The sequence below is a fragment of the Centrocercus urophasianus genome, unplaced genomic scaffold (genome assembly GCF_019232065.1).
Source record: "Centrocercus urophasianus isolate 14NV4802_14NV808 unplaced genomic scaffold, USGS_Curo_1.0 seq_9, whole genome shotgun sequence".
Lineage (NCBI taxonomy): Eukaryota > Metazoa > Chordata > Aves > Galliformes > Phasianidae > Centrocercus > Centrocercus urophasianus.
The window spans coordinates 25,407,370-25,431,844 of NW_024885532.1; the positions used below are offsets into that span (position 1 = coordinate 25,407,370).

Below are 24,475 nucleotides of genomic sequence, written 5' to 3' on the forward strand. Positions count from 1 at the left end.
GACAGCAATAGTTTAATTCTAATTTAAAACTTGTCAACAGGAGTTCATCTTCAGATGGGACCCATGCAATGAACAGTAAACAAACTGACTGTGATAAAAATCAGGCAACCTGAAGCTGTATTTTACAGATCTTGTTTCACACTAAAAGAGATTACTGCTCAAAGAAAAAAACTGTCGATTAGAGACGCGTGACTGCCTCTTTACATCAAGACAGGTGAAAAACCACATAAACAACTAAATTCAGTGGTCATAGCTAAGAACTTCAACATTCTAAATCGGTACAGTCATAAAAATATGTTTATATATTTATGTATTGATACTTATGGCAAGATTACAAACCACGAGGTTCATGGCCTATTACATCACGGCTAACTCCCAAACACATCCTAATAATTTACATATTTCTTTGGTAGGAACAGCCACCTTTTTCTGGTTCATCAATATAACAAGCACATCTCTGCAATCATGTTTCTCAACCAGACTGACTCATTAACAAGTTCTTGGGCATGAAATTTTAGCTGCAAAAATAAACAAGTTCAAATAGCAAGGAACATGGAATTACAATTTTGGTATATCGTATGCTTGTGCCATCACATACACTTTCAGATCTAATTAGAGTATTTTAGCCTTAGCAAAAAGAAATCTTCCAACACAATTGATTATATAAGCATTGCAATTATTAGCAAATCACAGTGACACGGACGAATTAAGATTAAACAACTCTTAAGAGATGCAAAATCACTTTCGGGTCCAGAACAACGTAAAATTATTGACCTATTCTGAATTTCGCAGTGCTTAACATTTTAATGGTTTTTTTGGCCAAATAAATTTTCAGGGGCTCATGTTTGCAAGCTTATGATTTTAAAGCTTTTCAAGTTACTCAGGAGTACTTCATTACGGGCTATAGATTCTGTTATTTCTCAAGTCAAAATAGCGAACAGCTCTCTCTCTCTCTCTCCCTCTCTGGTCTTCTTCCACTGGGACCAATCTACACCTGTCTCCATCCACAGACAGACATGTCGCTTTTGTTTTGTTTCGTTTTGTTTTAATAAAGAGAGGGGGAAGATATTTTGCCAATGCAATTCAACACTTTCTCCATAGTTCTGAAATTATATAAGGCTTATAAGAAGGACTTAACAGCGATCTGAACTCAGAGATTCCTGACTTTAAATAATAAAAACAGTTCCACCTTCAAAAAACTATTCAAAGTGAAACTAGAGATAAAAAACATTTGACTGACCTAGTATAGGCGAGATAATGTTTCCCTACATTTCACCTTCAAAATTGCTAATCTACTCTATGCTAGCTGCTTGGTCTCCCTCTACAGGGAACAGGGAAAAAGAAAATAAAACAGTTTTGGTGAAGAGTCTCCAGAAACGCCTATATCAGAGCTATCTTTTGTTAGGAAGATTAGCCCTCTGGAAAGCAAATCACTCTCATTATCTATAATCACAAATCAACAAGATATCCACTTTTAAATAGACATGTTAAACTAACTTAACTTGTGCTGCAGCCTGTGCAACCTGAAGACTGTATTGTATTGTACAACAATACAGATAATTCACCTCAAATCTCTCAGCACAGCACACGCTGCATGCACTCATCAGTACCAGACTAGGATCAGTTTTCACACGAAGCATATAATCTCAATCTATTTAATCTGAACCATAAAGCTATACTTACTTCCCACTTAAGGGTTCTTGCTATACACAGTGGTATCCTGTTAAGTACTGTTACATCTTACAGATCTTATCCTACAACCGTGCTCATCATCACAATTTTTTCCAAAGATGCAGAGGGATAGTTAACAGATGCATCCTCCAGGCTTCGTTGGCCCCAGTGTGAAGAGAAGAATCCCCCTTTACCTTTTCTGAAAAGTAGGGCGACAGTGATGGCAAAGCACAAAAACATATGTTTGCTTATAATGTTTTTGCTTCCAATACTGAATATTTTGTTTATATTGGTCTCTTGGAAAGAAGTTTTAATCTGGTGATTTTTTTGGGTTTTTTTTTTTTTGTTCCTGTAAATGTTTCTATTCTCTGTATTCTCAAGTAGCTTATTCCAATTTATGGCCAAAATTCTCTAAATGTATCTGCTTAGAAGGTCACAGCATCTCAGTCTGACTTCCCAACAGAAGACTGTAGTTAAATAAGCACTGCACAAGGAGGTGGGATAACTTCAGAACAGAATGGAAGACTGGGCAATAGCACAGCCAACTGCAGTACCATCTCCTATGTGGCCAACTTTTCCTGAAAGACTCCCCAGTTACAGCAGATGCATTAGATCAGAATTATCATGTTTTTTTTTCTCTACCATATAACCATCATGAGGCCTACTTTATTGTCTCTCTGAGATCCCACCAGTAAATTAAATTAACTCCTCTAGTAATTGTGGTTAAAAACCAACATTTCTTTCCGGTTTGATTTACAGTTCTTACCTCCTCCAAACAGCCTCCATGGTCATATACCTTTAATTACAAAAACTATTCTGTATTTCTAGCAATAAGGAAAATGAGAATGAATATTAACTTCAAATCCCAAATCAGGGCTCAATTAAAACTCATGATCTGAAAAACTCACCAAAAATACAGATCAAATGTAAGCTCTTGTTTGTTTGTTACAACTGAGCAAACATTTTATTTGTTTAGTAAGTCTGGCTGAAGCTGTAGAGGCCAATCACATTACATCTTCTACTGAAAAAAAGTTCTCGAATCATGGTCCAACATACTTAAAAAGAGAGAAAAACTGCTGAGAAATCTACATGAGAATCTATAGTTTCATTAATAAATGAAATATTTGTTATCGGCTGTGCCTACAGTGGCCTGCTTTGACCTTCAGAAACCTATTACTTGACACATGAAAATTCCCTTATTTGTAGCATAGAAGGAACAGAGAAAGGAATAACAATTCTCAAAAAACAACCTTATGATATTGTGTTCAGAGAGATATACTTACAGCTTATGGACAATTCTGAACTCTCAGCTACAGTCCAAAATGTCTCTTTGTAAATTTAGTGTAAACCTATTATAAGTATAGTAAAATGAAAAGAATGCAATTTGAAATATTCTTCTTTGGTAAGGAATTCTGACAAAATGCAACCATATGATATTCTGAAGTTAATCCTGGGAAAACGAAAACTTAACTCTCAAATCTTAAGCCCATTCATGCTTCTTAATTTACTTCCTTATCACTTCTCAATATACGTTTTGAAATCAAGTACTACCTTGAATAGTTACAAGCTTTAATATAGCTTCTAGATGTTCTTTTTCAGAAGCTGTAGCTTGATGCAGCCAGGCCAGCATGTCTCCTACATACCTAAATAAAGACAGACATTTGTGCATGAATCAGGTGTTTACAGTGTGAGGGATTCAAAGTGTGAACAGGCAAAAGAAGGATTATTCCCAATACATTCTCAGTACAGTACCTCAGAGGATCATGGGAGTGCATTTCAATCGGGCGGGGAGTACCTCCCAGACCTCCTCTGGTGAGAGCATCTATAAAGCCACGGACGACAGCGCTCCTTCGAGCTGTTCCAAACTCATCTAGGGTGTACCTGTTAGCAAAACATGAAAATGGGTAAAAATAATTCACATTATCACATTTAATCTCTTCAGTTTTACAGTTATTACAAGTCTGGAGAAGAGGATGCTCAAGGAGACCTCATTGCTCTCTATAACTGACTGAAGGGAGATTGTAGTGAGCTGGGAGTCAACCTCTTCTGTCATGTAACTGATGACAGAACTAGAGGGAATGGCTTCAAGCTGTGCCAGGGGAGATTTAGGCTGGATGTTAGGAAATACTACTTCTCTGAAAGAGTGGTCAGGCACCGGAATGGGCTGCCCAGGGAGGGGATGGAGTCACCAACCCTGGAGGTGTTCAAGGAACGTTTGGATGTTGTGTTGAGGGACATGGTTAATGAGAACTATTGGTGATGGGTGGATGGTTGGACTAGATGATTGTGTAGGTCCTTTCCAATCTTGGTGATTCTGTGAAGTCACTATTTCTATAGTTCTAAAAAACTTGCATCAGTGCTTCTACTATACAGCATTCAAAAATTCCTGACATCACTGACTCTACATAACAAAAATTATAGGTGGTTTTTCCTTGACCCTTCCACCCGCAAATAAATAAATGAAAAATCATTTCCATTTTTGCACAATACATGTTTACGTATTGACAGGTCTGGGATTCCTGTTCACATGTGGTCCACAACTGAATGACAGAAGAAGCAAATCAGTGCCACAACACAAGGCTTCCTCCTTGCTCTAGATCACCAGAGGATTAGCAGTGACAAAGTTATCTGCACATGGGTGTTTGATGTCAATCAAATGAATCTCAGTTACATATTTAAAGCATGGATAATTGGAACTCAGACCACATAATCTCAAATGGCATTCTGGTAATAGAGAAGGTATCTAGAAAGTACACATAGCTCATTTTTGGAAAAGGCTACTTCCCTATTGGGGCTAAAGCACAATAACAGCTGATGGATTCTAAACACTGCTAACATCCTCGATTTATCTGGTTAGAAACAGGAATTTAGAAAGCAATAGAACAATTACTTTTTTGAAGAACAGAATTTAAGTATTTTGAACACGATCCACAAACTACAATGAGGAAAAAGAAAAAAAACAACAGCATATTTTCCCAACATAACAGAAGAAATGCCAAAGAGTAGGCTTGGTGTCACTTCTATGCGACACTCAGCAGCTGAACAGAGACAAAAATAAAATAATAATAATAATAGAAAGTATGTTACTCACTGACTGAAGTTAAATAAGTAGCATGCTCACAATTAAACAGACATGAAGGACAGAATACAGAGGGAAATAATACACTGTGTCATACACGTTTCAAGTTAAATTCAATTAGATTTTTCTTATACTATAAATAGTTTAATGAATCATTCATTTTTGTTCTTTTTTTTTAATCTAAGTTACTATTAAAGCGGGGAGCAGAGTGAAGAACCTTTAAATTTCTTCTTCAGTATTCTTCATATACTGTACTTTCTTACTCAGACAGTAAACATATGTTCTGTGTTTGTTTGTTTGTTTTTTAATAAAAGATTGATAAAAACAAGCTTTTAATCAATCGTTACTTATAAAATTTATGCAGTTAAATACGAGAGAAATCTAGAATCCATTGACCACCCATAGTCCAGGAATACCAGCACTGCAGCTCTGATGTTAGGAGAAAGCAGTCAAGCTTCCCACGAAACCTACACCCCAATAATCAGCTACGCCATTACAAATACAGCAGGATAACGTAAGAGTGAGATCGTAAAACCCCTTTGATTTGAATTCAACAGTTATTAATGGTAATTTTGGTTTAAAAAAAGAAAAATACAACTCATTTTCAATTTGGTCTCAGTAGAATAGGGGATGACAATGCTGAAATCCTACATGCATAAAAATTAATTAGTAACAATTATTTGTTACAAACACACTATTTAGTATTATTTCAGGGGAAGAAAACAACATTTAGACTCTTTTCACTCCGGTTCCAATTAAAAAAAAAAAAACAAAACAGTAAAGTAATAATAACCATTTGTGAGGGGAGGGAGAAGGCAGTGGAAAAGCTGTGGAAATCAGGGTGGAGGATGGAAGAGGAATGCTGCTTTGAGCTATAACTCCATTTATTATCTATTAAACAGTTTTCCATGTTTCTGTTAGAAGTACGAAGTAAAAAACAAAGTGAAATATGTTTTTCCAGATCTGTACTTAGTTTTCAAAAGGCCACCCAGGGTACAAGCTTTCTGTCACCTTAAAATTGACATCACAAATTCTTGTTTACTTATTTATGCTGTCTTATTTCTAAACTGTTCTCTCTTTTATCCAATCAAATCACAACCTTTATCAGATGCTGGGACAGTAACTTGGAAGGGAAGCTAGGTTTAGCTTATACTTATATGAATAACAGCAATCAAAAGTTATTTTCTTCTATGACCTAGTTTTTATATTTCAAGCTCAGGAGTTAGAATGTACAGAAGTATTGAAGTTATCTTTAGATTTAAAATACAAAGCACTGCACTTTTGACAGTGGTTATTCTATGGTAAGAGAGATGTTGTTCCACCTTTTACTTTTGCCATTTTGGGAGGAAATAAATTGTCCCATCATTTATTTCTTTTTAAACTTTGGTAACATTATTATTGCTTATAAGAAGTTAGGGAAAAAAAGTCTCTACTGCAGATTCATTTTAAACTAGACAGCTGTGGGTTTAAACAGAATATACTTCAGTTTTAGTTTTTGCTGTTTTCAGTCACTTTAAAAGAGCGAAACTATAGTTTCACAAAGTTGAAAGTAGCACCATGTAACAAAATATTTACTGCAGAAAATACAAAACATATTTATAAAGAACCCTATGAAATGTGAATGATCCTATGCAGCTGTAAGAAAGGACTTGGAGGACAGACTGCAAAAAAACAAACAAAAAAAAAAGGGCTCTGTAACCCCTCACTTCAGCCTAATGCAGCAGCAGTAGTAGTAGTAGCAGTGCATGTAAGGAAGCAAATAAATCTCAAAATCAAAGAGGCTAAATGTACCAGAACTAACGGTAAAATACCTCCTCAGGTATGCGGTCACTCCAATATAAACAGTTCTTAGAGTGCCACCTCGTGGTTGTCTACAAACTATCATTTAATTTACTTCAAATTCTGAACAAGAACTGAGGACCTACTATGGACCTAAGCAATTCTATGCTTGTCTTCCATTCTCCTAAGAGGGGATCTGATTAATGTTTCTAGTGTGGAAAACAAAGAGACATGGCCAACCTCTTTTTAGTGGTCTGTGGGGACAGGACAAGGGGAAACAGCCATAAACTGGAGCAGGAAGTTCTGCACCAGTGTGCTTCCAATACTTCTTCACAGTGAGGGTGATGGAGCACAGGAACAGGCTGCCCAAGGAGGTTGTGAAGTCTCCTTCTCTGGAGATATTCAAGACCCATCTGGCTGCCTACCTGTGCAGCCTGCTGTAGGGGGGCTGTTTTGTAGGGGGGCTGGACTCCATGACCTCTAGAGGTCCCTTCCAGCCCCTAGAATTCTGTTATTCTGCAATTATGATTTGTACAATCATTATTTAAAAATGTTCTCACTATCAGAAGTGCTTCAGCAAAAGCTAATTAGTGTTTTATCAATTTTTTCACTTTGGGAATTTAAATGATACAATCATGTGATTTGTATGGCTTTTTTTTCTCTACAGAAAAACCCTGCAAGGAGAGCAGCAAAAATTCAGATATAAACAAGAAGTCTGTCATTTTATTTATAAAGCAAACAGTTTGAAGAAGTCCAACCTTCACTATATCACAACTATGTCAAATAAACTTCTGAATTTTAGATAATTTGAATATGTTTTTATTATTTCTTTTCAAATCTGATGGAAGACTGAATTGTCACTGTCTTTTGTATTGCAAATCATTGCAGTCTTCAAGCTTCATTGGCTGAAAATACTAATTTCTGTTAGAGATGGTAATTAACACTGACTTACTTGTAGAGAACAGGTCTGTCTTGTAAGGCTTCCATAGCTTGAGCGAGAACTGGAGAAATGTCACATGATTCTTGTGTCAAAGTCCTGCACTCATCTATAAAATATCAACAGAACATAAAAGTACCTTCTTTACGATGCAATACCTTTCGTACAAGGCTGACAAACAAGAAAAAGGGCTACAAAGATTTCTGATTTTGAATTGAAGCCTCCAGAATGTGCTACCTGGCCTTGTTTGTATTCATGTAATTAAGTTCCCCCCAGTACGTTGCTGTAAACTGGATGTCCATCACAAATCTCAACAAAAGTAAAAATTAAAGAAAGCTTATTATCTGCTTGCACCCACATACAAACGTTAAATCATTCAACCATGAAAATTCTGTCAGGCTTCTTTGTAAGAGATTGACACATCCCAGATAAATCACTGAGAAAAAAATGGAGCAAGCATTTAACCAAGCTGTGAGGGTTTTTTGTTTCTCTGTTTTTGCTTTCACTTTAATGACATAACTAGATAATCTTGCAAAGCCCATGCAGGAATGTCGAAATCACATAAACTAAAACACATAACAGCATAATAATACTGAATCTTTGTTAGGATGAAACTGCAACCACTATCTCAGACTTCAGTACCAACTGAAGAACAGCTAACAAATTTCATCTCCCTTTGCACTAGCTTTTCGCACACCTTTTGCTGACAGTGTCTTGACCAAAGTAATTTAAAAGCATCTACATTTTACACTATTTAGGTGTGACATCTAACACCGATGCTTGGATCCAGATCACGTGAAAAAAAAAATAAATCACCTATAGTGATTCAGAAGAGCATCCTAATAAAATAGGTTGGTTTTGTTTGTTTTTAAGTAATAAGCCACTTCTCAAAAAACAGAACTTTCTTGTGATCTGTGAGAAACTAAAATGCAATACACTTAATTTCCTTTGACTATCTGACTGTAATTTGTTATCTGACCGTAATTAGTTCATAAAAGCTAGCTTTTAGACAAATCTTTCAGTAAGAATGAAACTCAAAGCATGGAAAAGGTTTTTGCTGAGTTCAATCCACATCAAAGAATTAAAAGAATCATCATCATCATCTTCAAACACATAAAAGAATGGCAGTCCTACTTTGAGTCCATCTGTAAAGCCGCTCATAAGATGTCTCTTGCAGTAAAGCCATCTGTTCCATAATTTCCAAGCTACAAGATAAAAAATTTTTATTTGCAAACACTATTCTAGGCAGTGCTACCAGAAACATATAAAAAGTACCAATATTCAAAGTATGAACATGTAAAGGTATTACTGTTCTTCACTTTGATGTGAAATAATCCATAAGGTCACGAGAAGTAAAGAACGAGACCCTGCTGTAGCTTTTGTTTGTAATTAGCAAAGGTTATCTTGCATTTCAGTAACACTCACCCAGCCCTTTGCTGATTTGTCCGGAGGAGAATCTTGACATCATCATGAATTTGTTTTACTCTTCCCAAAGCCTTGAAAAAGTCCTAAACCAATAAATTCAATAAACACAAGGTTTTTTTTTTTTTAAAAAAAAAGCAAGTTCTCATTCACACCTCTTGCAATTTATACTCTCGCTTTTAATTTCATTTTCATGTTCCTTGCAGGTCTGTGTTCCAAGTGCTGCTTGTAAATCTAAGCTTCCCTGCTGCTTCTCATCCTTCATTCCATCTTAATAGCCTCGTGACATTTTTCTCTCCCATTGCATCACTCCTTTTTGCAAGAATTTTTTTTTTTTTTTTTTCTTAAATAGCCACCAAGATGCGTTTTCAACCTGTCTCATAGGTACTAAGCATACATTCTACATTTAGTACCAATTTTGGGAGATTTTTAGGGTATTACTACAGGTTGCACTATCATCCCCTTATTAACACTAGCAACTAAGGAGTAAAGTGAAACACCATAAAGCACAATGATTACATTATGTTTATGTTTTGTTTTCATATAATAAGGTAACAACTCCTAAGAAAAATTACGCCTTTACAACATACTAAAGCCAGGATTTCCAGTGTAACCTTTCCATCTCAAATAAAATATCAACAGTAGTGAAGAAAAAAAAACTTCTAGAAGACATTGAGGTTGGAGCAAGAAGGTTATTTTGTTAGTATTTTAAAGCATTAATGGAAATCTACTATCATTATTCAACAGGTCTCATTACAAAGTCCTTTCCAACATTATAAAGGAGACCAGAGATTGAGATGTAACTGATTCTTTTGCGACTTGAATACACTTTGCCTCAGAAGAGTTCCATTCTCTTTCAAGTCATATAAAATTACGTATTTTAAGAAAAACAGTCAATTGACTTAACACACTGTCTTGCAACAACTGTGTTGAAGATCATGTATTTACAAAAACCCAGAAACATACATATAAAATCTCCCCAAAACCAAAGTCTGACTTCAAAGTCTGTGCTTTTTACTTAAGCTACAATCAACCAGTAAGCTTGAAACTTTATTACTGAAGTTTGCAACTTCAGTAGCACTGAGATGATTCTGTTACTTCTGCACATTTTTTAGGTCAAAGTATCAAAAGGATTAATCCTTGCTCCGCTGCAAACCAATCACTCAGTAAATAGCACAGCGTTGCTATCATTCTTCCTTGCAATGTGCTTTTTAGAAACCCGAAGGTTATTTCATTATAATAGTTGGTACAAAAGCATACAGCAATTACTGAAGTGCACAACCATTTAACAGATTCCATTTATGCTTTCATTAGCATTGTTTATGGTTATCTGTTTTCACGTCTTCAATAATACTTGAACTGGGAACAGGATGCCTGGGGGAATGAGATACTATGTCTCAGCAGGTAGTCTGCATTTAAGTGAAGGTTTCTATGCAACTACAATAAAAAAATCTATTAAGTATACTCAGTTCTCTCATTATTCAGTTTGCTGGTACTGCAGAACAATAAGCTGCCTTACCAAAAAAATGAACTTTTTCAAAAACTTGCTCTGAATGGTGGCTGAAAGCGAATCAGCACCTAATAGCTTCATCAACAAAATAATAAAGAGAAAGCTCCACATTATATTGATCCAAGTTACTGAATAATAAATATATATATACATATGAATACACATACATATATTCAGTATATATATATATACTGATACATACATACCTACACGCACACCCACACACAGAATCACAGAATGGCCTGGGGTTGAAAAGGACCACACTGATCATCCAGTTTCAACCCCCTGCTGTGTGCAGGGTCACCAACCACCAGACCAGGCTGCCCAGAGCCACATCCAGCCTGGCCTTGAATGCCTCCAGGGATGGGGCATCCACAGCCTCCTTGGGCAACCTGTTCCAGTGCATCACCACCCTCTGCGTGAAGAACTTCCTCCTAATGTCTAACCTAAACCTCCCCTGTTTCAGTTTAAAACCACTCCCCCTTGTCCTATCACACACACACAAGAGCAGTGCTACTTAGTATTGAAGGACATTAATTTCTCATTTGCTTTATTTGAGCATGTAGTAGTTTTAAAACATCTTTGCTGAAAACTGAGGCTCCATGAAGGTTTTTTTGAAGTGCAGGAATACACAACGGCTCTCATTGCTTCTGAAACTCAATATGCAAACTAGACTTCAATGCTGGTTTTCTTTCTTGCAATCAGAATCTTTCATCACACATTTCAAACTCATCAGAAATTCAGTACTGCGTTAAAAGGTACATTCCTCCATAAAAAAATGAAACTACTAATAAGATCTCATGTACAATTCAGTTAGGATGTTTTTACATTTTAGTTCGGGGCAAAGCTTTTAATGTTCAGTGAGTTACCTCAGTAATTGGCTCATCTTTCGTGCCTCGAAGGAGGTTCATTTCATCTGGTGTCAGTTGGAATTTTGCTATGAACGCATCTGCAACTTGCGCTTTCATTTCTAGTCTCTGACTGCAATAAAACACAGTGAAAAGGACATTAGCCGTTAATGCTCATCTCCGATTCATTTTGCATATTCATACTCCTGCAAATATAATAAGCACTAGAAACCAATGCTATTAAATTCTAATAGTACATTTTTGCCATCAAACACTCGAGTCGCATCTTTATGTACAATTTTCCATTACCTTGCATACATTAGTGAACAAAAACAATGTAAAGTTAACATATCTGAGAACTAATACATTCTTTCAGAAATATCCCTTCCACGTTTGTATCAGAAATGATCTAATCCAGATACTTTGTACTTGAACAATTTAATGACTGCAATCATCTCCTTTCCAATTCATCCTGGAAAGAATGAGTTTTAAGCTCCTGTTCTCAGAAAGACATAAAAAGCTGTAGAATCCAAAACAAGAAAACCATCATTCCATTCATCCAGTTTTCTACAGAAGGGTGCATTTCTGTTTAACAATATACAGATGGGATACAATGTTACTAATCTCACAAGCAATCAAGACTAATGGCTAATTGTCTTGTTGATTACCCTTCCTGAAATAAACACAGCAGGGATGTAATATGCAAATGCCATCTCTCATGGGCAGCATTTTTATTTATTTATTTGTGTATTTATTACAGGTGTCTTCCATCACACACCTTACAACCACACAAGGACTCAAATCTAGCTTTATTCCACAGGAAGAGTTTGGAATTCCAATACCAACAGAAAAACTGCTTAAACTGTGGTTTGAGCACACACAGCATTCCATGAAATAGGCATATTTTTTTTCTAGACATCAAGACACTGATTTAGTTATCTGTAGAGGAACAGGACTCAGTTATTACTTTAAGACCATTTCAGCTTCCAGTGTAATTACTACAAGATAAATACACTGCTATTATACAGTGGTAAGGCAGACAAATACACTTCTAAAACTGACTGCTGTAATTAAGTTTCCTTGCAAGATTAAAGCTTGAAAATTAAGTTTTTACTTATTTGCTACTTCTATGTTACCCAGCTCTGGTGTCTGGGCTGCACTAAGCTGAAGAAGCACAGAAAACAGGCATCCCTGCTGCAGACTTAAATAACCTTCCTACCCTGCAGCTCCACAAACCCTTTTAGAGGTCAGATAAAACATTCTGCAGTTGTCAATACTCCAGCATACTCAACAACGAGGACAGGAATATGAAATCCCAAACAGTTTGTTTGTTTATTAAATTTGAGGTGAATAATTAAAAAAAAAAAAAAAAAAAAAAAAAAAAAGCCCTGTATTTCTGAAGTCACACAGAAAAAATGTAAACAAAATAGAAAATCAAAACCTCGCATGCTTTAATTCCACACCTTTAAATGACATGTTAGGTTTTACATGGGTCCTACAGCAATATCACTGTTAACACTTTACACTGGCAGCTCCACAATGTTTAAAAGTCCTACATGCTTATGACTTAGCTACCAAAATTGAAAATCAGGCATGGATGCTTCAAGTTCCATCAAATGATGGTGCTCTTAGCAGCACATTCCTCTTCCACACTATTGTGATGAGGAATTCTAATCCATCAATGTCACCAGCAATGGATTTGATTGAAATAATCACCAGTGTAATTCAGTGAATTATCTTTATTCAATTGCTCTCCTCTCTCATGACAGAAACCTCTATTTTATATTTAACTACAAAGCTAAGTAGACTTACATTAGATACTCTCTCCTGTAGGGAAGACAAAGAAGGTAGGAAGGAAGTTGGAGAAAACAAACGCAAGACCTTTGCTTTTATTTACAGAAATATTATCTCCCATTAGCACAGGAACAAGTGGGATGTAAAGACTTAGAACCTGTGTACCCTCTGAGCATAAGGAAATTTTAATTGCCCTTACAAAAGATTTCCATTTACTATTCTTGCTCATCTTCAGATTTTTTTAATGCTATTTTCATAGGATCTTTCAGCAGTAGCCTGCATACCTTCACCGAACTGAGGAAGGGTAAAGTCTATTTCAAGAAATGCATTAGAGCAGACAGACCAGGGTTTTGTTTCTTTTTCACTTTACTTTGAAGATTTGTTGGAATTAAGGTTGTAGAATTCCAAAGAATAACGCACAGAGAAATATAATTATTTATAATATATAATAATAATTATTATTATTTATACAAAAAACATATCTATTAATCAGCTCTGGGATTCTGTGCCCCATTTACTTATATGGTTATGAAAATAAACAATTAGCAATTGCAGAAGACTTCACAACTAACTCACCAACCTTCTGTAAGTCCTCACTCTACATAGCCCTTCCACTTTTTTTTTTTTTTTCCTGTAACAAAAAGCAATTTTCCATCAAAAATCATGCTTTTAAGCTGTTTTCATCTATAGCTGTGTCTCTGGACAACAACTATAATTGCTCACTGGCCCACTCTGTACCCTTGAAATAATTTGCTCACATAAAAGAGTCACAGAATAGAATCATAGAATGGTTTGGGTTAGAAGGCACCTTTAAGACCATCTAGTTCCAACCCCCTGCTATAGGCAGGGACACCTCCCTCTAGACCAGGTTGCTCAAAGCCCCATCCAGCCCGGCCTTGAATGCTTCTGGGGAAGGGGCATCCACAGCCCCTCTGGGCAATCTGTTCCAGTGTCTCACCACCCTCACAGTAAAAAAGTTCTTCGTAATATCTACTCTAAACCCACCCTCTTCCAGTTTAAAGACATTTCCCCTTGTCCGGTCACTGCATGTCCTTATAGAAAATCCCTCTCCAGCTTTCTTGTAGGTCCCCTTCAGAGTCAGTGTATTAAATTCCAACACAACGTAACATAAAACAACTCCCTCAAGGTGGCAGCAGTGTTCAATCTATTCGTCTCAAGATAGCCAGAGTGGCAAAAGCTTCTATCCTAAATCTAAAAGCACATCTTCCACTTTTAATAAAGCTATTTCATTTGGGCTCTGTAGAAAGGATATGAAATTTAAACAAGCTAATCAAGTTCAGTTTCAAAAAACAGGTTACCAGGTTAATAAACTTTGATTATCCATCTGTGTGAGGAAGGGATCCTATTTTCTAGAAGATGACTGATCAAAATGAAGCAAGAAAAGCTGGAGTAAGGCTGTTTTGCACACAGCTCACAGCAGTCAGCACCTGCATAGAATCAGACATCTCAAGACCCACGGCCCTTCATGCCAACCTCATCATTTCTGAACTGTGTTCTCAGGAAGCGCAGTATAGCGGATGAGAAGGCAAAACTGTGCTGGTATCTCAGAATAGGTTATTTTCCTTTTTCCCCTTTATCAACATTATCCTTGAAAATAACAAAACTAACAGATCATGGAAACACAGAACTGATGCAAAGCAGGAAAGCACCAAGCACTGGTAAACATTTTGAGCTTGGATAGGGGACAGGACTCCAACAAAGAGCAATTTCCCCAGTTTTAATCGTTACCACGGAGACAGAATTCTTTTGCAAGAGAACTCAAAAGGGCTGGGAAAACCATGCACTTCACGCACTTTTCACTTGAACTAAATACAAACGCACACTGTTTGCTAGGATTATCACCTAGACAGCTGAAAAGGAGGTGAAGGAGAAACAGACTTCTCCAAAATTTAACTCTATTTCACCACCATGTATACCATAAAAATCTGCTAGTGCCCTTTAGTTAGGAAGAGTGAAAGCACAACTTTCTGAAAGCACTTTTAGTTCACATTACTGAGGATTCAATATTCTCATTTTTAAAGCCTCAAAGAGAAACATTTATAGTCATTTTAACTCAAAAAACAACCAGCTTCAATGAATATCTATAAATGACCCTCACCAGGAACTGGAGAAGTTATTTTTCTGTTATGGTTTTTGCAGAAGGTACATTTAAAAGATAACAAAACATTTCTATACAAGAAACTGTTTTTAAAAACAAGTACCAGCTGCAAAAATAAAAATAAACATTTGTAGAAGAAATTTTTATATTATATTTTGGCTGTCATAGAATGGCCTGGATTGAAAAGGACCACAATGCTCATCCAGTTTCAACCCCCCTGCTATGTGCAGGGTCACCAACCAGCAGACCAGGCTGCCCAGAGCCACATCCAGCCTGGCCTTGAATGCCTCCAGGGATGGGGCATCCACAACCTCCTTGGGCAACCTGTTCCAGTGCATCACCACACTCTGTGTGAAAAACTTCCTCCTCATATCTACCCTAAACCTCCCCTGTCTCAGTTTAAAACCATTCCCCCTTGTTCTATGTCTCTACTCCCATAAACAGCCATTCCCCCTCCTGTTCATATGCTCCCTTCAAGTACTGGAAGGCCACAATGAGGTCCCTCTGGAACATTCTCTTTTCCAAGCAAAAAACCATGTCAAACACACATGTTTTAAAAAAAAAAGAGAACGCAAACATTATGAGAAGGTATTTGGTGACCAATTCCACCACAGAATTCAATTATTTCATTTTCTGCTACAGTTTTAAAAAAAAAAAAATATATAGTAAAAAAAAAAACAGTGAATTGCCTAATGTATTCCCAGGATAAAGGAAAATAACATCATGATTACAGAAAGCTTTTGTAAGACCTCATCTGGAAAACATCATTATCCTGACCACCTGTGTTCAAGAACAATGGACTCCCATCAGACCTGAGGCAGTGGGATGACCATGGGAATGATGAACCTTTTCTTATGAGAGGAGGCTTAACGGTGCTCCACCTAAGAATTAGGTTGATATTAAGAAAAGGCTTTTAATAGGAAAGAACAAGCTTTTGAGGTAAGCAGCAAGTACAAAACACAAAGTAATTAAGTACTTCTATGCTGAACGACTGACAAGTTTATGAAAGTCATTATGTAAATGAGATATGACAGCAGAAAAGTGGACTTGAACTTTGGTTTCTCTCATTTGAAGTCCCTATAAGTGAAGAGAGCAATCCTGCAATGCAACAGCTACGCTACGTGATACACTCCACTCTAAAAACAAACAGATAAAAAAAACAAAACAAAAGCAGGCTAATTCAGAAGTTCAGCAACAGAAGGTACTAATTGCACTGAAACAATTCAAACCTTGTCAAAAAGACAGATTATTAAACACTAGAATGAAAAATTTAACATGCTGTAAATGCATTCACAGTAGAATCACAGAATGGTTTGGTTTGGAAGAGACCTCATCTAATTCCAACCCCCTGCTATAGGCAGGGACACCTCCCTCTAGACCAGGTTGCTCACAGCCCCATCCAGCCTGGCCTTGAATGCTTCCAGGAATGGGGCATCCACAGCCTCTCTGGGCAACCTGTTCCAGTGTCTCACCACCCTCATAGTAAAGAATTTCTTCCTAATATCTACTCAGTATGTATCTACTGAGTAATACCATAAGGTTTCTGTGTACATCACCTTTATTTACAGAATAGTCTGGATAAGATTTTTACACACAGGACTTCCAAGCAGTCACTTAATCTATATGCTTGCTAGGGAAATCAGTGCTTAGCAATGGTTAAGATGTCCCTGTAGACAGAGATTAGGTTAAAAAATGGCATGCTTTCAGTAGATGGATCATTTTGCATTTTGTAGGGGTTAAGAGAGCTGATACTGTTGCATTAAACAAACTGACATCTCAGTATATCTTTTACACATTCTGACACAAAGACATTCAAAATTGGCCTTCTGAGTCTGGTTTTCAAATCTGTCATCAAATTCTAAAATGTTGCTAAAGACATTAAAAAAATATACTGCTCCCTGTATTGACTTGGAATAAGATCAGAGCTTACTAAGGAGTGCTAAATTAGATATTAGAAAAATAACAAAGAACCAAAATCAATTTCCAGAGAAGACCGTGAGCTCTCTGTTCTTCGATGTGCTGATCAGACAAGCACCAGACAGAAATGCTATCACAAAATAATGCACTTACAAGGAATATGTCTCAATCTGCGAGTCCGTGCCCCACTCCACACTGATCAAGAGAAATTCATGCTTCATGACAATACAGGGTTGCCAGGTAGAAGAGCAGGTAGGAAATAAAGCTTTTTTTTCCCCCTTTGTTCTTCAAGGCTACAATGTGACAAATTAGGGCTTTTTTTTTTTTTTTTTTTTTTTTTTTTTCAGATCCATTACTGCTGCTTTGATGCCTGTGTTATGGCCTATTACCTATGCTTTACTATGGCACAAATCAGGAACGAAAAATCAGCCTCACGATTTCAAAAATGCTCACTCTCAACCCCCTGAATTGTAATTCAGTTCAGGCAATCATTGCTTTTTTCTCATGAAGTATTTTCACGGGAATAAACATAATTACAAGTTCCCAAAGGTCAGGACATGAAATACATCTCATTAACACGAGCCACCAGATCACCAGTTTTCTCAGCAGATGCTGATGCAAGCATACCTCTCTAACCTGCTACAAATACTGCTGAGCTTCCTGAATCATTTCCAAACTGACTGATGAAAGTTGTTTCTGAAAACAGAAAAGAGAAGAAAATGGAAAAGCACCACCAAGAGACGAGCATGAAAGATCTGTGCTATAGCAGATGTTCCCTGAGAAACATCTTTCCTAAGACTTTTGACCTCGTATTGAGCACTGCGCTGACACTCAAATCACTCACCCAACTCCAAGAGCTGCGGTTGTTGAATTTAAATGAAGAGCATGTCTCAGTGTCATTCAATTAAAACAGATTGAAGCAAAAAGAATTAAACTCAGTTACAGCAAGAGAACTGATGAGTCATGGAATGCTTTTACCAAAAAAATCACACGCCAAGGAGCAACATCCTTTTTCTGTTGCCTGTTAGAGAAGGGAATATGAAATCCCACACATCTTAAGCAGCAGCATACATTAGGCACAGAAAGCCTAATGCAACCCTAAAGCAATATTAGAGTGCTCAAGTAAATGTACAGAAATCTACTGAAGATACTGAAATGGATCTTTAGCAATTCACAGAAACTGTCTAAATTAACTACCTCAGTTCTTCTTTATTATCAAAGTTTGTTATGGAATACAACGGAGCAAACATTCTGTTTAACACTCTACATTACAAACCATCTATAAATCAATCTTATGTTACAGATGGATGGGTTAAATTGTTTGTACCGCATTATTTAACACGAGGTCCTAACAAGTTACTTTAAGTCTCAATTTTTAAGTACAGCAGAAAAAAAACCACCAGTTTCTACACTAACCAAATTACATCACTTCAATAATAACATCAAAGCCAACTGCTCTGCTTTTAACATACAATACAGCTATTATTAACTTGTCTTCACAGGGAAGAGAAATTCAGAACAAGCAACATAAATGACCAAAAAAAGTCTCAACAACACTGGCATATTACCAAATATAAAAATGCAATGTGATTAACAAGAGATATTTCCTTCCCATAATTTAAGTGATATCATCTAGTGAGCATTTATGCCAAGTCAAGACTAAAGCTCACAGACTAAATTATGAGAAAAGCAATGCTGAAAAGCAACAATTTGAGAAGGCAAAAGTTTTAGCTAAAATCTGAGACAAGCATCTTACTTTCTTCCTCAATCATATGACCTAGGGTCTTAACCATATGCTTTGTCAACATAGGAAGGGCCCTAATAGCTCACTACCTATAGAGCAGTATACCTGCAGTATCCTATCTTCAAACCACAGATCCAAGAGACTAGAAGAAACACTGATGAGCTCAGGTAAGAAGCTTAGAAACATGAAAATTATCCTGGAGTACATCTAGTAATAGCAGTAAAACAGTACAAACAATAAAAAGTGAGCATAATAAATCAACCCCTGCACAGAACCACTGACACAGACACAGCCACCTCTCTGCAAATACTGCAGGAGAGAAAAAACACCTGGCAAGAATGGAAGCACAACAAGTAATCTGATTTACAATACTCATCCTCATACTCAAGCTTCTGTGGCCACTTTGCACTTTAGAAAATATTATTCTTTATGCTAATCTTGGGGAAAATAAATCAAACCAAACCAACAACACCAAAACGCATTATGCAGGCTCATGGGGAGCATGCCACATGGGGAAAAAAAAAACCAACACACCTTTGCAGCTTAAGAAAACAGTTAACTTACTATTTCAATGCTTACTTTTGATATTTGGTTTGTATACCTAGAAGAATGAATGTCCTCAGTTAAAAAGACTTAACCCTCCCTGATTTGTAGTGCCAATTCGGTTCCCTAATTACAGTTTGATGTAAGCAAATGCCTTTGAACTACATTTATGTCTCACAAGGCATGAAGAAGATTTACAGAAGGCAGAGGTTCCACCTGTCATTCACTGAAAACTATTAAAACTACAGAAAGATGAGATCTTTGATCAAGGCCAGAGCTAACAGTCACTGCACACACAACTTTGTTCTTAGAAAGCAAAGGGAAGTGATTAAAAAGTGGACTTCTAACTCAATACTTGCCTAACATAACTAACTTGCTGATTTCATCAGATTATGAGAGTAAAGGTATCAGCCCATTTTCAGTCAGAGACCAAAATTAGATGGTTTTTAAAAGGTAAATCCCCAGCAACCTTAAATGCATGAAATATATCTGGAAGTTTACTGTCTCCCTTCAGTTTAAGAACACTGAAAGAAATCAAAAAAGAAACACTTCCAACCTAGGCTGCTGAAATAAATCAGATGAAAGCCAGCCATCATGGAAGATATTATTTTTTCCATCAATAGCAAATCTTGTATAGGATAATTTTTGAAGTTATTAAATCTAAAATGGCTAAAAAGATAAAAAAAACATCAGGGCTTAACATAGAACTCAGTGAAAAGGGCTGGGTCAAAATAATTTTCCTTAAGGATACTGTAAAGAACTGGTTCAGCAAAATGACAGAAAGTCTTACCTCTGCTGTTACGAAACGTTCATTAACTACCAGTGGGAAAAAGAAGAACATAACTTATGTGAAAAAATAACATAATTATTTCTACATAATTAATTTTATTTTTCAGGGCAATGTTTCAAAACATTTCATTCTCAACCGCTCATTTTAAGAGCTTAGAAAAAGTAAATCACAAATATGGTGGCCATAAAATTCAATTTGGTTCTGAAAAAAAAACCTTAATGTTAAAATTAAAAACTGCAGAGAAAAATCTACTATACTAGATCTATTTTAATACAAATTCTCATTATCCTAAACGTTCAAGGAATTTCCAAGTAACTGATGTTTTCCTGTGAAAAGCTTATTACAAAACAGTTGGCAGGACCACAGAGTAGAAACAGAAATTTGGGCCTGATGAAATCTGCAGATGCATTCTGTAACTTTCACAGCAAAGTAAGAGATCTCTTCATTACTACAGGAATCTCTCTAAAAAAAAAAGTTATCTTCAGCAATTTCTGCTGCCTTCTGAACTGACCATTCCTTCTCCAGACTCTTGCTTCAGCTGTCCTGGTTTTGAATGGGCCCAGCTTTCATCTTCTCTGCATTTCAATCAGCATTTTAGGACAAACCCAGAAGCAGCAGTGTCCTACCTGTACTCCTTTGTTGACTGAGTAATGTCATTATTAATCCAAAGGAATGTGTATTTGGCTGCCTGTAAGCAAGATTTCAGCTTTTCAAGAAAACCCCTAGCATTTGACAGCAGAGACCTCTTCCTTTGCCTGATTCAAACCAAAGCAGTGCATAAAAGTAAACAATCACTGAATGTGTCAAAAGAAAAGATTACTCAAATGAACCACATAGAACAAAACAACCTTCTCAAAAGGTTGTTGACAAAACAAATAAATAAAATTATTTTGTCTAAATTTTAGCCAGGAAAAACAGCTAACCTTGTTAATAGATGGCACTATGAGTCTTCCATAGCCATAACTGTGAAAGATGAGAAATACTGTTTGGATTGCAATGGTGAGTACTTCATAGTGTACTTATAAAATACCCTTTTAAAAGGTATTTCGCCTATGTGTGCACTCTTAAGTCACAGAATGAAAGACAGGCTGCTTCCAAACGTTTTTCTTCTCCTTATGCTTGAAGAATGTTCTGTGTTCTTGAGGTAAATTTGCAGAAAGTCTTTTAAGTTAACTACTGTTTAAGGAATATACTGTAGAACTACTGATGTATGCTCTGCGTAATCTCCTTTAATGACTTTAAGACCAATCAGACATACTGCATTTGGAATTGGTCTTGGTATCCCTCCACTCTGCTTCAGTACAGGGAATCAAAACAGCTTTCCTGTTCTTGAGACTAGACAAAAATAGATGACCTTACTGCTTCAGATGCTCAACCTCAAAGTAACACATTTTCTAAGCACTGACTTCTGCTCATTTACTTAAACTTTGACTTTGCTAAATCCTTCATTTTATATCAACCAGTACTGAATTTCAAGAAGTCATTGTAATTCAACATGAAAGTATGGATAGGTTACACTCCAATCTCACATTCAATCAGACTCCACTTCCTACTGAAGTCCACAATACGAACCCTCTAATTTTGAAAGTGCACCCAGAGCTACCTGATGTCATAATTTCTACTAGGAATGTATCACTGGGAATAACTGTTTCTAATCTCCAGTGAGCTATATATAATCTTTAGAAGAAAGTTCATAAAGCAAAGAGATTCATTCTTCTAAACTGACAAAGGCTGAAGCTGTAAAACCAGATGCCTTAATCACAGAAACATTAAAAATTACACCAATCTGTCACAGGCTATTATTATCCTCTTCCTATTAATAAAAATACTGAAAAGAGCAAAATACAAATCTTCTCTTTCACAAAGAGGCTGCAGAACTAAGGGAAAAATGGTCTACGTTAGGCTCATTAAACAGTACTTATATATTTCACAGTTAACTTCAAAGATGGCAAAGCAGGTTATAACTCAACTTTTCTTCTCACAGTCAGTCCCTGAACAGCAGAGTGATCTCCAATGGATATGGAGCATTAACACCATCACAGAATCTGTGGAACTAATGCAAGGCTTAGTGCTGAAATACTTCAGTAAGGTTTCATCACTACAGGAATCAGTCCAAGGTCACAAATCCCACTCCCCTGCACCCTTACTCCCTTTCCTTTTAATGTCTAAACCTAGACTGTCCTTCCTTTAAAGATGAATATCATGCCACAATAATAAACTGAAATAATGACCAACAACTTCCCTATACTAATGTATTTGTAGGGTGAAGGAATTCACTTAAAATATAGAAATAGGCACTGTTCGCTTGTCTTTTGCGTAAAAAAAACAAGAAAACATTTCACTGCAACATGAGAAAGCCCTTATTTCAAAGCAAATAAAAAGAAAAGATACTTCAGTCCATTTGCATCAAATTTCTGTATGTCTCTGAATTACACAAAAAATACCAGTCATTGGCATTACACTACTGGAACACTAAACAAGAAAAAAAAACAACTTCAAACAATTGAAAAACAAGCTTTCATCCATTAACTAACATCAAATAGTATATTCCAAATGCCCAAAATGCAAAATAAACACTGAAGTTGAATGAATTTTGATCTCATGCAGGTCCATTATCTGTTATAAAATTATTTAACTTACGTTAGCAATTGACAGTAGGCAAAGCAAAGCCATACTGAGCACACAGTACAACTCTTTTCTCTACAAAGCCCATCTTTATGACAACAAGTATTAACGCCTTCTCACCTTTGTATCCTGCTTTAATAATTGAGTTCTATATTTTTATTCAAATTGAACTACGAACACAGTGTCAAAAAAGAGAAGTACAGACACAAAAAAAGCAAAGTCACTAAACAAAAATAGAAGAGGCAGAACCAGATCTAAAATAAAATTACATCAGTACTGTCAAGCCTTCAAGAAATAAGTAAGATGGCATACGTACTTTTCTGCTTGGAGCTTTGTGGTTTTTACTATCAAGTCCTGGGTTTGTTCTTTTGCTGCCTAGAGTTAGAATCAAGTATATGAGGAATACAAACATTAAAAATGTACCACACAACTTCTAAAACAAATAATATTTCCAAACCTTTCTAATTAAGTATTTTAAAGAGCATATACTCTTCAACACAAAAAGCTAGTAACGTTTATTAACTCTCCAAAATTTCAGCTATGAAAAAAAACAACTTCATCTGTATATATTTTTATTATTATATAAATACATAATTGCACACTTTGGTTTGGATGAAGAGGCTTCCTGAGAGACAATGTTATGAAACAAAACCAGTGGAATCAAGATGACTTGATTTTTCTCACTCTTTGGTTAGATGATAATTTCTAACAAGTATGTTTTAGTTATATACATGGACATGCTATTCATGCTTTACTCAGTGTGCAAGGCTGAATAAATTTAAATTTTATGCAATAATACACAAAATAGTTAATGCTTTAATCTTTCACACATCCACTCCAACAAACTATTTTCTCTCCTCTCAAACACAAATGAAAATTGATATTCTCAGAAGTATATTGCTACATTCCAAATAAGTTAAGTTCTAAGAAAGTAAAATAATTTCCTCAATGCATTTTCTAAAGAAAAAAAGAAATATCTGAATACTGCATAATACAAAACAGTCATATATCAGTGTCACTGTTAATCTTCTAAAATAACTATTTATACTTCAAAAGAAAACAGTTACAACCTAAAAGAACAAAGTGCATTTCTTCATACATTACCTTCAAACGACTGGACATATCTTCACAGCAGCTGCTCATCGCTTGAACATCTTCATTTATACTCTCAAGCTCCTAAATAAGTTCAAATAACAGAAACAAAGCAGGAATGTCATGCCCAGGACCACTTTCACCCCACCAAAATGACATTCCTCTGTTACTAGGAACATGCAGATCACACATCGAGTACTATGTCTAGTTCAGGTCAACACAACTCAGAACTGATGTGAGAGCTGCAAATTTGATCAAAGGGCAGGAGAACCTGTCCTCTGAAGAATAACTGAAGGTGTTTGGTCTTTTCATTCTGGAGAAAAGGCTCAGGGGGACCTCATCATAGTATTCTTGCATGTAGAGGGCAGTTACAGAGAGGATAGATGCACTCCTTTCACAAGCAGGCACATGAAAATGAGGGGCAACAGGCACAAGATATACTGGGAGGAATCTCCCCTTGATAAAAGAAAGAATTTATTTTCTTTTTTTACAGTGAGAATAATCCATCACTGGAACAACCTCCCCAGGGTTATGGCAGAATTCCCATTACTGGAAGTTTTCAAAACGATTGGACAGGGCTTTTTAAAATTACACGTCTCTATTTG

At 36.2% G+C, this 24,475-nt stretch overlaps 1 protein-coding gene across 1 annotated transcript in view; it reads right to left on the minus strand.

The window, feature by feature from the left end:
- Positions 1-24,475, minus strand: part of COG6 (component of oligomeric golgi complex 6) — a 50,049-nt gene that overhangs the window by 24,572 nt on the left and 1,002 nt on the right. The window contains exons 3-10 of the mRNA XM_042838965.1: positions 23,883-23,954; positions 23,095-23,153; positions 11,268-11,379; positions 8,892-8,974; positions 8,601-8,671; positions 7,482-7,575; positions 3,424-3,552; positions 3,223-3,314 (exon numbers count right to left, since the gene is read on the minus strand). Of these exons, the coding sequence (XP_042694899.1) occupies positions 3,223-3,314; positions 3,424-3,552; positions 7,482-7,575; positions 8,601-8,671; positions 8,892-8,974; positions 11,268-11,379; positions 23,095-23,153; positions 23,883-23,954 (712 nt within the window). The remainder of the gene's footprint in view (positions 1-3,222; positions 3,315-3,423; positions 3,553-7,481; positions 7,576-8,600; positions 8,672-8,891; positions 8,975-11,267; positions 11,380-23,094; positions 23,154-23,882; positions 23,955-24,475) is intronic.